The 16,042-nt window shown below is 46.8% G+C and overlaps 9 protein-coding genes across 9 annotated transcripts; 2 read left to right on the top strand and 7 right to left on the bottom strand.

Moving 5' to 3' along the window:
* Positions 1-85: 85 nt before the first annotated feature.
* Positions 86-667, top strand: TIM22 (translocation channel protein TIM22; the record flags this gene model as incomplete). Its single annotated transcript, XM_037283337.1, has 1 exon — positions 86-667. The coding sequence occupies one exon, from the start codon at positions 86-88 to the stop codon at positions 665-667; it is 582 nt and encodes a 193-aa protein (XP_037139233.1).
* A 68-nt stretch (positions 668-735) lies between these two features.
* KAR1 (Kar1p) lies at positions 736-1,779 on the bottom strand (the record flags this gene model as incomplete). Its single annotated transcript, XM_037283336.1, has 1 exon — positions 736-1,779. One exon carries the CDS (start codon positions 1,777-1,779, stop codon positions 736-738), a length of 1,044 nt encoding a protein of 347 aa, XP_037139232.1.
* A 259-nt stretch (positions 1,780-2,038) lies between these two features.
* On the bottom strand, positions 2,039-3,670 carry SRP1 (karyopherin alpha; the record flags this gene model as incomplete). Its single annotated transcript, XM_037283335.1, has 1 exon — positions 2,039-3,670. One exon carries the CDS (start codon positions 3,668-3,670, stop codon positions 2,039-2,041), a length of 1,632 nt encoding a protein of 543 aa, XP_037139231.1.
* A 698-nt stretch (positions 3,671-4,368) lies between these two features.
* HG536_0D00770 (uncharacterized protein) lies at positions 4,369-4,914 on the bottom strand (the record flags this gene model as incomplete). The annotated part of the gene is made up of 1 exon (XM_037283334.1): positions 4,369-4,914. One exon carries the CDS (start codon positions 4,912-4,914, stop codon positions 4,369-4,371), a length of 546 nt encoding a protein of 181 aa, XP_037139230.1.
* Positions 4,915-5,455: 541 nt separating this feature from the next.
* Positions 5,456-6,529, bottom strand: DUG3 (glutamine amidotransferase subunit DUG3; the record flags this gene model as incomplete). Its single annotated transcript, XM_037283333.1, has 1 exon — positions 5,456-6,529. One exon carries the CDS (start codon positions 6,527-6,529, stop codon positions 5,456-5,458), a length of 1,074 nt encoding a protein of 357 aa, XP_037139229.1.
* Positions 6,530-6,796: 267 nt separating this feature from the next.
* DTD1 (D-tyrosyl-tRNA(Tyr) deacylase) lies at positions 6,797-7,168 on the bottom strand (the record flags this gene model as incomplete). The annotated part of the gene is made up of 1 exon (XM_037283332.1): positions 6,797-7,168. The coding sequence occupies one exon, from the start codon at positions 7,166-7,168 to the stop codon at positions 6,797-6,799; it is 372 nt and encodes a 123-aa protein (XP_037139228.1).
* A 315-nt stretch (positions 7,169-7,483) lies between these two features.
* CHS1 (chitin synthase I) lies at positions 7,484-10,645 on the bottom strand (the record flags this gene model as incomplete). The annotated part of the gene is made up of 1 exon (XM_037283331.1): positions 7,484-10,645. The coding sequence occupies one exon, from the start codon at positions 10,643-10,645 to the stop codon at positions 7,484-7,486; it is 3,162 nt and encodes a 1,053-aa protein (XP_037139227.1).
* A 958-nt stretch (positions 10,646-11,603) lies between these two features.
* HG536_0D00730 (uncharacterized protein) lies at positions 11,604-13,172 on the bottom strand (the record flags this gene model as incomplete). Its single annotated transcript, XM_037283330.1, has 1 exon — positions 11,604-13,172. The coding sequence occupies one exon, from the start codon at positions 13,170-13,172 to the stop codon at positions 11,604-11,606; it is 1,569 nt and encodes a 522-aa protein (XP_037139226.1).
* Positions 13,173-13,384: 212 nt separating this feature from the next.
* Positions 13,385-15,715, top strand: CDC13 (telomere-binding protein CDC13; the record flags this gene model as incomplete). Its single annotated transcript, XM_037283329.1, has 1 exon — positions 13,385-15,715. One exon carries the CDS (start codon positions 13,385-13,387, stop codon positions 15,713-15,715), a length of 2,331 nt encoding a protein of 776 aa, XP_037139225.1.
* Between the last annotated feature and the right edge of the window lie 327 nt (positions 15,716-16,042).

The raw sequence follows: 16,042 nt of genomic DNA, 5'->3' as shown, positions 1-16,042 counted from the left end.
ATCGAGTTAAAAATCTCTAATCCAGAGAAGATGAGCTGATAGATGAAGACTGCAATTGGTTCAGTGAGGTCCCGATTGTCTTGAGATGGTTTATACTGGGTTCGGAATTCAGCAGATATCGCAACCTAACGATGACCGGCCTTTTAGTGAGTTGACACCCGAGGAACAAGGTGAGAGAGGGGCTCAAATGATGGTGAACTTTATGACTTCGTGCCCTGGGAAGTTCGCAATCAGCGGTGTGACGGGTTTTGCATTGGGTGGTGTGTTCGGTTTATTCATGGCTTCTATGTCGTATGACACTCCGTTGCATACTCCTACGCCGGGAGGACTCAGCTCGGCCCAGCAGATGGCAGATCTACCATTGAAACAGCAAGTGAAGTTGCAATTTGCCGACATGGGGAAGAGGGCTTATTCAAGTGCCAAAAATTTTGGCTACATTGGTATGATTTATTCCGGCGTTGAATGTGTTGTGGAATCGGTGAGAGCGAAGAATGACATATACAATGGGTTGACAGCTGGCTGCATAACAGGCGGTGGATTGGCATACAAGAGTGGGCCTCAAGCTGCTCTGGTAGGCTGTGCAGGATTCGCGGCCTTTTCCGCTGCAATCGATCTGTACATGAGAAGCGAGGACGGAAGGCCGCCCAAGAATGACTTCGATGAGTAAATACACAGCGCAGTCGTATCCTGTAGATATTTGTTGTAGAGCGAGCTGGATTGCATGAAGAATTAATGTCAAAAGTAATGATACACGTAGATATTGCAAAGAATTAGTACAATAATACAGATTGTCCAGAACAAGGTTTCTCGTGAAACACTATTAGGACTTGCCGGAACGGTGTCAGCAGCCGGTCGCTGGGATAATAGTTTGATTATATCGTCCAGCTTTTCTCCGTTGCGCTGGATTTCCTTGCTTAATTCCAATATGCCACCTTCTTGCTGCCGCTCGGGAGTAGTTGAGATGGAAGGTAGTGAGTCATTAGCAGGAATTGCCTTGTTATCAGATGAAGTCTCCTGCCGCAAGTTTGCGAATCGCTTTTCGATAAGCTCCTTATCTCGCGCAATCAGAGTTCTCCATTTCCCCTCCATCAATCGTCTTCTGCTCTCGAGGGACTTCTTTGCCAGAGATGGATCATTCGAGCTTCGAGTAAGATCCGCTGAATTGTCCTTGCTCACGTACGGCAGTGGCAGAGGCTCTCCCAAGGTTTTGCGCAGCGATGATATTCTGCCTGCTCTTCGTATCCTTCCACCAGAATGCATTGGTCTGGCAACGCTTTCGAAACTTTCATTTGTTCTATCCCCGACAGAGCTTGAAAGCCGCCTCATGGTTAGGAGACTCCTGCGAGATTTAAGCTTAGGCGTGAATCTCAGCTCAGCTTCAAGGTCATCGTCATCGTCATCATCATCGCGTTCGTAGCTCGACTCAACGTGCGATTCGCTTGCTCGAAATTCTTTTGCGATATGCCTTGAAACCGACGGAGTAGACGTTTGTTCAGTCTGAAATGGACTTATCGTTTCATTCTCTCTCTTGACGTTAGGTTGATCGATGTGATTCACTTTCGGCAGCCTGAGCTCCAGGTTATTTATTGGTATGCAGTCGTCCACGCCAGCTTCTTGCGAACCAACCGAAGTGGAATTATTTGAAACAACAGAATCCCGATGGTCTCTTTTAATGTTCTCATACAATTCGTTTATCCTAGCTATTCGCTCTTCGCTTACTCTTTGAGACTTCTTGGAAGGCAAGTAACTCGCTTGCGTGTTGAGCGGTCGTGAGCGCATTCATAAATAAACCAAACCCAGTTTGATAGCTGCGGATCGCCAATAGTCGTACAGTCCGCTTACAATTAGATTGCCCTTGGCTCATTTAGTTTGGTTTCAAGGCTCCAAACCTTACTGTCGCGTCCCATAGTGAAAATTGAGGTGAACGTCAGTAAATAATAGTGACACAGTACAAATTCAACAGAGGCAGAAAGAAGTTGAAATAGAGATATTAAAGAGGGTATGAGTCGTATATAATATTTCTGGTGAGATATTGGTGCTAGTTGAAATTAAATTGCTGTTTGACGTTAGAGCCGAAACCAAAAGTGTTACCAGCGGTTTGCGGAGCCATACTTTCATCAATAGCATCCTCATCCTCACCGAAATAGGTCTCAATGATCTTGTAAGCCTTCTCGTAGATTTTGTCGTTTTCATTTTGCTGGCAGTTGAAAATCTTTTCCATGCCACCAGCTTTCTCTATGTAGTCTGCATTCTCGTTGACATTCAATCCGCGCGCCTCTTTGTCGGCTTCACCCATCTTGAGAATATTTTCGAGAGCATCGAGTGTCACTTCAATGATTCTGTTGTCCGCAATTTCTAATAGATCACACAATGGCTTTATACAGCCCTGAGACACTAGGTATCTTATGATCTCAGGTCTTTGCAACCCACCGGATGATGCATTGGAGATCGCCCAGCAGGCCTCCTTTTTTGTCTTATAATCCGCGGTCTCCAACAATTTGACCAAGGGTGGCACTAGGTTGGCTTCGATAACAGCTTGGATCTGCTCGGTGTTGCCTGCCGTAATGTTGGAGATTGTCCAACAGGCCTCTTTCCTTATGGATTCCTTTGGAGAGCCCAAGAGGTTTCTCAAGGCGGGCAATACACCAGCGTTGATGACCACTTGGGTCTGCAAATCGTTACCGGTAACGATGTTACCGACCGCTCTCAAAGCTGGGGTTTGAACCAAAGTGGATTGGTGATTCAACAACTCCACCAACCTTTTAGGGATTCGCACGTCGATGACGGCCTGGATCGCTTCTGGGGGGCCATCAGACAAATATGAAATGGCCCAACATGCGTCTATCAATGTCTCGGTATCCAATGAATAAATTAGTTTAGCCAACGTAGGCAAAGCCTTGGATACAATAGTCCAATCCGGTTGAGGCTTCTTACCTCTACACAAATTAGACAAGGTCCAGATTGCAGTCCTGATAAGAGAGGTCTTGTTTGTATTAAACAGCCCTAAGATAGGCTCCATGGCACCGCATTGTAAGACATGGTCTCTGTAGTCTGTAGAATCACCAGCCACATTACCCAAAGCCCAGATTGCCTGTTCCTGTACCTCCACAGAACCCGTGTATAGCAACTGAATGAAAAGAGGCACCGCACCAGCATCGACAACTACTTTTGTTTGCGCAGATGTACCCGAAGCGATGTTCGTCAAGGCCCAGGCAGCTTCCAATTGCAACATTTCTGGCTGGTTCTCATTCATAAAGTTAACCAGCGTTGGCACAACGCCTGACTGAATCACCATGTCGATTGGAGGTCTGTGTTCCCTGGAGAGAATTTGTCTAAACTTGACAGTTGCTGCCAACTGTTCTTGCATATCAGACGACTGGATTTGGCGTATCATTTCTGGCAATTCAACTTGCAGTTGGCTGTAGAACTGATGGTCAGCAGATGCAGAAGCATCATCTTCCTCCTCCGAGTCCGCTCCATTACTTGGAGGAATAAAATTTCTTCTCTTCGCCAAAGCTTCATCTCTCTTGGCCTTCCTCAGTTCAACTTGCTGAGTATCCCTACGACGACGCAACTCATCGGCTGAGAATCTCTCTTTGTTCTTGAAGTTTGTTCTTCTGTACTCAGGGACGAACTTATTCGTTGATGAATTTTCTGAATCTCCGTTCATTTGGCGCCGCTCAAATTGACTCTCCAATAACTTCACTCCTCAGTGACTCGCTTCCAAACCTAGAGAAGCTGCCAGATGCCTCTTCTCAAAGTTAACCATTCATCAATAGCATGGCTTCTTAGCCAGCTTGGTACGCGATGCGACTGGAAGAACTCAGCAAGAAAAGAAGGCCGGGTAAATATTACGTTTATAATGACAATAATACCAAGTGTCAGTAAATATAATCAAATATACTAAATTATTATATATACTCTATCAAGGACTTACTGTAGATTCCAAATCAGCGGGTAGAATAATGCACACACTTATTAGTTATTATATATGAAAATATATAGTTATCCACAGTAAGCAAGGAGACCGCACGACGCAGGATCCTTCATGGAAGTACGAACAAAGGAAGCAATAGCGATTAATCTATTGCCGGAGACAAGCAGACTGGCAGCACAACACGCACACGCAAACTTCAAATCAGCACACATTTTGAAGATGGTTGGGCAGGCTCGTCCAAAGACGTCTGTGGAAATCAAGCGCACACACTCGCACTCTCAGAACAGACTTTGGACGGCCGGTCGGAGAGAGAGCTGCAAAGCATACCTCAACACACATTGGTAAGGATTGCAAGCGCTCTAACCAAAAACAAGGCAGAAACACACTAGAAGAGACAGTTGAGAGAAAAACGGCATACGATCAGTTGGCGATTATAGGAGCAACAAACCGCCTGCAACGGCAGCGCTGCCGGCGGTCAAACCCAGCAACTTCAAGGACCCGAAGTTGGCTGGAGCAGCCGCGTTTGCAACTGCCTTGTTGACGTCAGTTCCCTGATGCTTTCTGGTGTTGTCGAACCTGCCGTATCTGTGGGTACCGGTGGTGGTACCATGCGTTCTGCTGGTCTTGTCGAACCTACCGTATCTGTGGGTACCAGTAGTAGTTCCGTGAGTTCTGCTGGTCTTGTCGAACCTACCGTATCTGTGGGTGCCAGTGGTAGTTGCCTTACTTCTACTGGTCTTGTCAAATCTACCGTATCTGTGGGTGCCCGTGGTAGTTCCGTGACTTCTACTGGTCTTGTCAAATCTACCGTATCTGTGGGTGCCAGTGGTAGTTGTGTGACTTCTACTGGTCTTGTCAAATCTACCGTACTTATGAGTCGTACTCGAACTAGTGACACTGGTATCTTCAACTTCAGCAGCCGCTGAAAACGACGCAAACGCTGCCATTGTCGCCAATGTAACTGAGGTGAGCTTCATTGTGTGCTTGAAATCTCAAAGGGAACGACCAAACAAATCAATCTATCGATAAAGGCAAAGAACGGAATCTGACTAAGTTTCCCAAACTCCCTCCGAATGTGATGATAATACGAAAAGTGTTGTAGTAGTTGCTGTCCTGGAGGTTGTCCAAGGCTCTTGAAAGGAGAGTAATGAAATGCAACCCAACTTCCTAAACAGCTTGATATAAAAGGACCAAGTGACAGACGAATGCTGGATTAAGCTGTCGTCTGGTTCGTCGTTTGTTGTCGTCAATCGCTGGAAAAGGAAAACTGTGAGTGAAAAAAAAAATAGCTCAATTAGGCCGCGGAAAAATTTCGGGAAAATTAGGGCTTTCTAGGGCTGGAGGCTCTCGAGAAACAGTTACCCGATTAGGAAGTTGACGCGGGGCATGCGGCAGAGGTGCGGCAGAAGCAGCCCAAAGGGGAGTTTGTAGGCAAATGAGATCCCGTTTGGGATTTAAAGTTTCTATGCAGTTGATGATACTATACTAAGGCGTATGGAAGTGTGGCGAGGCAGAGGTTCAGGATAGACGTGCCGTTGTGGAGAGAGGCCTCGACCGACATTCTCTCTCCAGTGGCGGCACGTCTCTCTCGACCGCTTTGGCGAGCGGAACGGACCCCATGAGGCCCTTGCTCTCGGCGAGCTTGGAACTTCTCGGGTAGAGCGGGTCGGTCTGGAAGTACTCGTCAAGGATCGGATGGATCAGAACTGTCTGCTTCTTGATGGTGATAACGCTGTTTGTCGGCACGGCGGTCCAGTCGCCCCTCTCGAACGTGAGGGGCTCGGAGGCTACCATAATCACATCCTGGCTTCTGTTGAGACGCTCCATTCTGTACTCGCCTGGAGAGCTCTCCACAAAGCGCGACCCGCAGCTGAAATGGAGCGAGGCCGCCTCGTCGGTCTTGGAAGTGATATAGCGCGACACCACCACAGTGGAGCCGTCGGTGACGGCGAAGTTCATCAGCGACGGCTCCGCATGCTCTGCGTTCCTGTTCGCCTCCTTGGTCCAGTCTCTGATGTATCCTATCGTCTTTATGAGCGCGGTTCTCAGCGCCTGGTGGCTGAATTGGCCCTCTTTGCTCTTGACGTCGCAGCCCTCCTTGGCCAACGTATCCAGGAACAGGGCGAAAGCACACTCGGAATCGGTCCCGCCCTGCAGAAAGTTCAAAAATTCGTCGTCTATGTGGTTGAAAAGCAACCTCTTGATCTTCTTGAAGTTGGAGATCCCGCCGTTGTGCATAAAGCACAGAGAGTGGTACGTAAATGGGTGGCAGTTGGTCTCGGAAAGCACTCCATAAGTGGACGCCCGGACATGCGCAAATATCAGGTTCGACTTGGTTTTCTCGGCCAGAGTACTCAAGTTCTGGTTGTTCCACGCCGGTGTTATAGCTTTGTAAAGACATGGTCCGTCTTCACCCAGCTTAACATCAGTTGGATAATATGCGACACCAAACCCGTCACCATTGATAGGACGTCTTCTGTCAAGGCGCAACCGGCTATCAAACGACTGATTGATGATGGAATGCGCAGGTCGCGTCAATAAATGCGACAATAAAATAGGTTCCTTACCCTTGAAGATCAGAAACCTACACATACCAGATCTCTAACCCTCAAAACTACAATGGGTCGCTATTAGAGGCGATCGGCTCTGCCTTCGAGACACCTTGTCCTTATATCTGCCGTTGTTCTTCAAGAAGCCACAGCCAGATAAGATAAGCACGTGACCTATAAATGCCAGATATAGCGAGTCTGATGGGCCAAATGGCCTGGCTAAGAGTCTGCTAAGCTTAAACCTCATAGTGGCTGGTTTCTGTAGTTCTCTTGTGATCGAACCCTCTATGTAACTGTTCTATTAGTAAAATTACTCCTTGGTGTCCAGAAGAATGGTGACTGGTCCCTCATTGGTGAGAGAACAACTCATCATGGCGCCGAATTGGCCGTCTTGCACTTTTTCGACGCCTATACTGTCCCTCAGGCTCTTTAAGAAGCTCTCGTATAATTCTTGGGCGAGGTGACCTCTTTGGGCTAAGTGGAAGTCGGGTTTGGTGCCCTTCTTCGTCCTAGCGCAGAGCGTGAACTGCGATACCGAGAGAATCTCGCCATTGGCGTCTTTAATGTTCTTTTTCCACGGGACTCCGCTTTCATCCTCAAACAGCTTCAGAGAGGTGACCTTGTTCGAGCCCTTCGCAACGTCCTCGATGGTGTCATCTGTGGATATGCCCACCAGCAACATGTAGCCATGCTTGATGCTGTGATTATCGGTTGCTTGTTAGTGTCAGAGCTGAATAAAGCGGGCTTTTTTGCACGGAACGTACCTGGAGATGACTTTAGAGTCGACTACGACTGATGCCTGGCTCACTTTTTGCAGAACAATCTTCATCGTCACTAGAATTGATATCGCTTGAGCTTGTATGCGGTGGTGGGCAGCGAGCTGAGATCTCTTATCAGTTTTATTTTTCGAATGCAAGAGAGGGCTTTTGTAAACCTCGAAGTCGTGGAAAAAACTGCATATATGCTAAACAGTAAAGTTGCGGTCCCTCAAGGCCGACTATCTGAATGTTACCTTCCTCCATATCCTTGATAACATGTAGATGACACAGCCGAGAAAGCGGACTATGGCGAGCAACGCTACAATCCATAGAATGATACTGAAATATATCGTGGCCTTCTTGGTAATTACTGGTCTCTCGGCCGTAGATGTGCTGTCCACGTTTGGTTGCTGTGGTTTCATGGCTAGGTAGTCTCCTATACCGCCAGCTTCCAGTACCACTGCAACAACTACGAAATTGGTTAATAACCAGAGAATGATGACAAGCGAACGGACTTTGGCGTAGTATCCCGCTTTCTGTTCTTCGAAGGGCACTTCTTGTTGTTCGCTTTCATCAGCATCCATATTATTGAGGACAGCCATGTGCTTGTCATAGTTGGATTGAATCTCTTGGTTCGAGACCAAGATCTCCATCTTGAATGTACCGTCGTCTTTCGCCGTTATCTTTCCTAGAGGCTTCGCAGAGGCACCTTTTGTACCCCAGGAGATGTCGTGAACATTACAAAAAGCGTAAATGTTCAGCACGTTGATATACGAGGGACTGAGAAGAATGTATTGGAAGAAACTGGTTAACATATGCCATGGCTGCAGGTATATTATCGAACTCAACAAATATAGGCAGTAAGTCGAACCGAGGGACACAACCATGTCCCTAAAAGTCTGCTTGAGGACCAATCCCTTGAAAGTGACATGACCAGAATCCAAAATGTTCTGGAACGACTTGACACTCATGAAAATACTGCAAAAGATCATGTATACCATCAACACAGCGAAAAAGATGCAAGTTGCGACGTAAAACCATTCTGTGCTCTTTGGTTTGTTACCCAACGAAAGGATAAACGTTGACACTAAACAGATACCGTAAAGCCAGTAAAAAATCACCGATAACACGCTGAAAGCGGAGTGGTATGTCAATGCAATAGATAATGTGAGAATACGGAAAACCAGGAAGAAGGAGCTTAATGAAAACCACGATAGGATGGTATTGATGAGCAAATAAAAGAATTCGATGCTTAGGAGGAATTTTCTTCCGATAAAATGCCCGCTAGTCCATATTCTATGGAAATGAAAAAATGCATATACTCCTGCGAAAAAGGAACCATTCAGCCAGCGTCTTCGCTGGAGAATAAACTCAGGAACACGTTCTGGAACGTCGGTTGATGCATACGAGCTCCTGCAGTACTTTAAAATCCAGTTACTATCCTTCTTCGTGACAACTTCAAAGCAAAGAATACGATCTTCAGCCAGATACATGTTGGAAGAGAAAAAATGAAATCCACTACCTTCCATACTCTCGCCGTAAAAGTACTTCTGCAAAGGTTGGCCTTGAACTGCTGCAAACCTGTATGCAGAGAATGCTCCGGGCAAAACTGTGATGAAACCAAAATTAGATTCCGTCGTCTTGTCTAAGATATTAGACATTTTGTATTCAAAGTTCTGAGAGGCGACCAAAGGATTGATTAAATTTCTGAACCCCCTTCCCAGTTCAGCCTTTATCTCACCACATGCACCACCAACTTGGGGATCGCGAAACTCTCGCCAGAGTTGATAAATTGAGTCTTTTCCCGGCATTGTACCTGCATCCAGTAGCGTCACAACATTCGGCTGTAACAATTCAGCGAAGCCTTCAAAGGCCCATCTATGAGAATTAATCTTTTTCTGATTTTGCTCCTTCAAACAGAATAAAAACTGAACCGGGACAGTATTTGAGCTGCTCGTCAGTTCAAGTCCTTTCGACGTGACACCTGTGATATTCATCATGGTTGTGTGTTCGTAAACATGCATGGCCACCTTTTTGCCATTGATTTCGTCTTTGGCAAATCCATCTTGATAGCAACCCAGCGCACTCATTAATGCCAACGATTTTTCGTTTATTTTCGAACGTCCATCGGATACGATACAAACTGCAATCTTCTTCCAAGCGTCTGGTCCCCACGTACTAGAGTTTTTTTTCTTGACCATATGCTTAATGTTATCCATTACACCTTTTAGCGTCCTACCCAGCAGAATGTGGTCCTCATTGTACATTGTAATAACGATCATAAGCTCGGTTCTCCTTGGAGTTAAGTACTTCAACTGTCTCACTGTAAAATTCTCCATGGCTAGTCGATTTGGCTCGCATGTCACAGCCTGATATCTCATGAATTTGAACTCATTTGAAATGTTATGTTCTCCAGCCTTCGAGTACTGCTGCAATAACGATTGACTAATGGGCGAATCAAAGATAAAATTACCTTTCCATAATTTAAATTTCCTCATGATAGTCGGATTCCGCTTTGGTACTCTCCTTTCCGCTTCTTTGCCGAGCTCACCTTCATTAGGCGGCAATGAGAAGGTGGAAGCGGAAGGCGGAACACCGCTTGCCGAATAATTAAGTCTCTCCAAAGTGTTTACATCGTCGTAATCCCCGAGATCCCTATGTGATTGCCCATCAAAACTGCTAGTGCTCAAATCACCCTCCTGTTCTGCATCTTCTGAGCCATAAAAGTGGTATTTCTGTGCCTGCTGTTCCATATCGATGTCTCTGGTCTTATACGGATCTACCATTTCTCCATCTCTATCCAGATAAGTATTGATCTGATAGTCGTCACCGCGCTGGTCGATATAGCCCTCCTCTGGATCATCAAAGCTCTGTTCACCATGTCTATAGCGACCCGTTGCCAGCGGATCCTCGTTGAAAACATGCATATTGCCCTGATAGTCCAAAATAGGCCTTTTAGCTTGATCTCCAACGTAATCCAGATCGGACGTTGATCCCATACTAGATCTACTCTGCGTGTTCAACTGGCTTCGATAGTAATAATCATCGTCGTTGAAATATGGAGCAGCAGTTCCAGCAGCGACGCCGTTTGCCGACATCAGTTGCGGATTCTGTATAACATCGGGCGTGTGCTGGATCACATTTATCGATGGCATCTGCTGGTATCCCGCGTCGGGGACATTGTTGATGAAAGCATCGTTATAAGCCGTTTCAGTTTCGAGACGATTGTCCCTAGGGCGATGATTCACGAAGTTATCGTAGGAGACTCCTGAAGGCGATGCATTGGGATATTCATACTGCTGTTGTTCATATCCCCCTGAACCATCATTCTGTGCTTGTTGTCGATACCTTCTATTATTAGACCTTGGATCTTCATAGCCGTAATCCTCGTAGTTATTCATCTTTCCGGCTGAATCCAACCTACCAACAGTGCCAAAGCTGCCTTAAAGTTATCTAGGTGTCCTCAGGAGCTGCTTCCTCTGTAGCTGTTTTGTTTTATAGCTAAAGCCTACTTTAGATGAGGCGGATCGAGGCTTCAAGTTGCCCGATCCAGAAACGCGGCGTGGCTGGCTTCTAACCAATTTGACACGCAAAGCGAAACACAGACGAAGACGCTGAAATAGGAGCCAAGCATACTCAATTCTGAGCCAAGCAGGCTCCCTGAGTTGCAAGCGCAGTTTCCTGATTTACAGTCCCGCGACTTAACCAATTGTACGCACTGCAGCCGAGGTTTTATCTTCATGCATGTCTGCAGACATCAGGCATTTGCGATCATTCGTATCTACTTGGGGCGCTCTTTAGTTCTTACGTTCCGTTGTAATCTATACATCCTAGTTAGCCTCAAGCATAGCCCAAAGGGATAAGTTTCCAATTGGGATGACTACGCGAGATAACCGCACTTTTCACTTGACAATTGGAGTGTTTCTTCCAATACACAGGTTTCAGTTTCCTTCGTAAGATTTGCCGTCAATATGGCATGTTATCGATCCCATCACGATTAACGCCGATGAACATTAGATTTGATCATCATGCGATTCCTTGTTGTCTCTGGTACTCCGCTTCTTGGCCAGTAATGCAGTTGTCGACTGACGACAATGACGTTTATAAAGTGCTCCACGAAGCTCAGTCAAGTTCCCTTTGTAGCAGGCTTAGGCTTTCATATTTTCACAGCGACTGCGTGCAATTCCCAAGATCCCACCTGAAGGCGCTCGCATGGGTCTCCCTCTAGTAAATGTTGCCCGGTTTTGTTAGTTTGAGTTATAGTTTTCCGATTGACTGGAGGTCAATATTTTTCCGAAAAAGGAATAGAGATCTAAATTGCCATAGCAACGAGGGTTGGGAATAATCACAACGCCGCAGTCATGGCTTGGTGAGTGATAGTTGCTTGTAGAACGGATGTTCGGCGAATAGGTCGGAAAGATCAGCGCTTAAGCTACCACTGGGAGTGCCATCAATCAGCGAGAGCCTTGTCTGTGCTTGTCCGAAAATATAGTTTCTTTTCAGTTTCTCGATTATCGTTTCCTCAAGCCCGCCGGGTTGTTGTGCTATCTTCGATGCATTCACCAGAAATGTTTTAGCATTCTTCATCAGAATTTCCATCGTTCTACGCTTGTTTCCGGCATCTTGAGGAAGGGACTTCAACTCTTCGGCTCTGATAGCCCATCTCCTTAGTTCGTTGTCAGATGAGGCAATGAGCACATCGCATTGCTGAAATACCAATTGACTTCTTTGACTGCTTTCTGAATGGATGGACTTGGAATCGACCCTGGTCTTCGCAATCCTCTTCGCTACTTCTACTAGGAGCTTATTAAGAAGAGAACAAACCTGCCACTGAGTTTGCAGGTCGTGGCTGTTCGAAATACAGGAAACAGCAAAATTGAGAACATCGACCTTGGCAAGCAACAGCTCAGTGGCCGTTTCTGGAACCGTCAGGGTTTCGCTGACGTAAGTTTGCAAACTATCCAGATCGCCATTCGCGATAAGCTGTATGCCGCGGTTTGCCTCGATAGCTATTTCGATCTCTTTCCTGTCAAGAGGCAGTGTTTCACAAGCAGTGGTGTAGACATCCACCAATTGCGCTCCGAACTTTTTGACCATGTCTTCTAAATAGTTGAGCTGAACTGAATTAATAGTATTCTCGGAGAATTCGCTCAATCGCCCCTCAAAGATAAGTTCCATTGCATTTTGAATAAAGGAAAAGCCATTGGCAATTGTTTCAGACAGCACTTGTGCGGTAACCTGATCGGCTACCTCTACACTCTCCGTCGCTTCCAGCCGGCTTGGGTACGAAATAACTCCACTGCCATCTCCTAAACTTGATTCCGTTCCATCGGCTACGGAACTTGTCTCAAGTGAACCGTCTGCCTCTGGCCTAAATTCTTCCCATGCGCTTAACTCAGCGAGCTGAAATTTTAAAGATCTTTGACATAAATCAACAAACTTCGTAGTTAGCGCAACGATCTCCTCACCACTGAGTTTATAGGTCTCACTAGACTCCATCAATGTCAAATAGCACGTCAGAAGGTTGGTATCGAGATCCCAAGTACGCTCATTTGGAAAGCGCTGGTAAACCTGCTCAAACCTGTCGACGATTACAGTCAACGGCAGAGCCAGCTTTGAAGCCTCCGGTACGTCATCCAATCGCACATATTGCAGCAAATTTATGTAACCGTTATTGGCCAGATAATCCGTGTAGATTTGCAAGAACAGTCTCGTTTCGTTGTACAATATGTTATAGCTTCGACGAGAGGTAGCTTCAGGTGCATTCAGTGCTTTCTCGTACATGTCTAAAGCCAGCACATAGAATCTGAGTGTCTTTTTTATGTCGGATAGAAGCCAACGTTCAGCTTGCTCTTCATATTCGGTCGCTTCAACATAGAAATCATCCTGTGACACCAATGGCCTTTTTCCAAGCTTATTCCTGGCCATCTTGGCTATTACAATCTTGTCTTCAGTCCAGTATTTATACCAAATATAAGAGAACTATACAGTTCGTTCAATTTTCGTGTGTTCGCTACTTAAGCACATCATCCCAAGACAACCCCAAAAAGCAGCTTCAAAATCATCTATAAGAAGTGGTGAAACCGTTCCCTTGCGCACCCTGTGTTGCCATTGAGTGACCAGGAAAGGACTTCAGCACCATGGGACATGATTTCAAGTTCATCACTTCGACAGCAGCATACGATAGCTTCCCGCAAGGCAAATGCATTCCAATCGAGTTCATTGCGCTTCTGACGTCAATCAGCTTTAGGGACACCCATTTTCTGCTTGAGCTGCAAAATTTTGCCAATGGCGAACCGGATACTATTCCCTATGTGGTGAGGATGAGGTGCAACAACGATGATTCGAAAAAACTAGCCAAGATGACAATAACACTACTCTTTCAGCTGTTTGGGATTGACACACCAGAGAGGATACTCGATGGGAGTTTTCAGCCTGAAAACCTTCACTGGGAGAACTTAACTTTTGTGAACTGCAAATGTCTCTATAGGTCAAGTGACATGAGATACAGCGTGGTACTGGATGATATCAAGCCATTGAAAACAAGTGCTGTGCTAGATGCGGCGTTGAACCAGCGTCGAACTTTGCAGGGCCAAGTCATTTTTCAAATCTTTCAAAACTTGCTCCTGATGGACCAGAAGCCCTCACAGTTTAAGTTTGCTCGCTTGAACAGTTATAACATTGATTTCGTCAAGAGCATTGAGAAAATAAAAGCCTTAGGCAAAGAGTCGACAAAGGCAGCTGCATCGAGCAACCCTCTGTTTGTAGCAAGCCATTTGCGCTCACCTGTCGAATCCCAAAACGAATTCGACTCGCAGCTCATGGGTAACGGGGGCAGTCTCGATACGCTCGGTTTCGATCCGATCGAAGAGTCGCAATCTTCTGTGGACTCTTGCCCTTCTCAGCAACCGACCAAGCGCCTCAAGCCAAGCAGCTCAACTTTGCAGCCTAACGCGAGCGCAGCGGTCGCATTAGGGTCAAAGTTGAAACTTGTGGGGCGAATGGTCGGCATGTTTCCTTACTCGGACGTCAAAAGCCCATTGCAAATATACTTTGTCCCATGCGACTGGCCCTCTCTGGAAGATACCAATCTGGTCCCCGATGTTAACTGCTTAGAGTTGATTGTGGAGGCTGGTTCTAGGCTACATGAGCTGTTTACTGAGGTTCACAAGCGTCCGGCCCGCTTTACAGACATTCTTAAACAAGAAAGCCTCCCCATCGAGATCGTCCGAACCAAATGGAAGCTTCGGGATGAGCTGCACTCAAGCTATTGGGCGCTCAGACACATAGAACAGGAACAGGAGATGCTAACAAGGATACAGAGGCTTCCTGCTCCGTCTTCTCGATCCCCCAGGGATCCTTTTGTTCTATTCAAAGAACTTGTCCTTGATAAAGCCGGAGACGCCAGCTACGTCCGGATGATTGCTTTGCTTGTGTCGTGTACCTTCGAGCCGTCCGACTATGTAGGCATGATCTTTACCGATTTCACCCAAAATCCCAACATGAACCAAAAGACGCCCCTAGATCCCTACTTGATTGACTTCGACAACAGGCTGCAAGAGCACGAGGGCATCCGTGTATTCTTCTACCGGAACAATTTCGGTGAGTTCGACAGAAAGCTCAAGCGCATATACGGCTACTCGCTCGAGAATATGTTTCAACCCAAGGAACCGGGCGTGAAAGCAGGCAATGTGACCCACAAAGGCATAGTATGCAAGCTGTTACTGAAGGTCCGGAGGTACGACGGCAAATTGAACGCCATAGTGCGGGCATGCGAGCCGCTAACCACAGACTACAACTTGCGTTACGAGGACGAGCGGACCCACTTAAATCGGTTCTTCCGCGTTGCATTGGAACGTCTGAATTGGGACTCCATCAGCCGGTTCAAGGGCTCCTACGCCAAGTGTTTCCCGCCTCTGCCCGATTGCATTGAAGAACTCTCGGGGCCGCAGCCGCTACCAAACGTGCTCCAGATCGACAACATCGCCGATTACGAAGTGGAAACCGCTTCAGACATAGCACAACTGAACCAGGTACAGCACGAAACCCGTACCCTGTACTGTGTGGAGGGCCAGGTACTGGCCCTCCAACACGGCGACAGCGATGCCTTCCTCGAGATTCTGATCACGAACGATGTCATATCGACGAACTACGTAGACCCGACACGCATCTTGCGCATTGCGATCCCCGGCGGCGACAGCCTGCGATTTTTCTTCAGCGCCAGCGACACTTCTCACCAGCACATCCGAAATCTACATAATTTGGTCGTAGGCGAGGAATTGTGTTTCCGCATCTTACGGCGAGCAATGAGGATCACTGGCTTTCAAGACAAAATCGCAATGGCGATGATCTGGTGCCCGATGGAGTGTACATTAGAAGAGCTGAGATCACAAACTATCCATAGTTCGCAGCGCAAACTGGAGGAACAAGACAGCGTCGAGGCGTTTCAAGTCAAGACCGAGACAGGTTAGCTTACCGAACACAAGAGCAACCCTCATCTCATTGCTGTAGCGCCGCACAGGAGTCGTCCACTTCAAGGGGCCAGAAAGGGCTGTGCCGTGGGCGGCTAATTTAGGGGATCAGGAGGTTTCTCGGCCTCAGAGCAAAACATGCTTTTTTTTTTTTCTTTCGGACGGAGAGTTCGGATAGCAATCTGCCAAAGGGCGAGCAATTAGGGGCGGTCAAATTTTGGGGTTATACTGGGGTTATATAAGTAACCAGGCTCAAGTAGTCCTCGTCGAGAAACAGAGGATTTTAACAGTACTATAGGTTGACCACGGAAACATAAGGGAATAAGA

This window comes from Torulaspora globosa, chromosome 4 (assembly GCF_014133895.1).
Source record: "Torulaspora globosa chromosome 4, complete sequence".
Taxonomy (NCBI): domain Eukaryota; kingdom Fungi; phylum Ascomycota; class Saccharomycetes; order Saccharomycetales; family Saccharomycetaceae; genus Torulaspora; species Torulaspora globosa.
The sequence above is the reverse complement of the archived record's forward strand: the minus strand, read 5'-3'. Positions and strand labels throughout refer to the sequence as shown.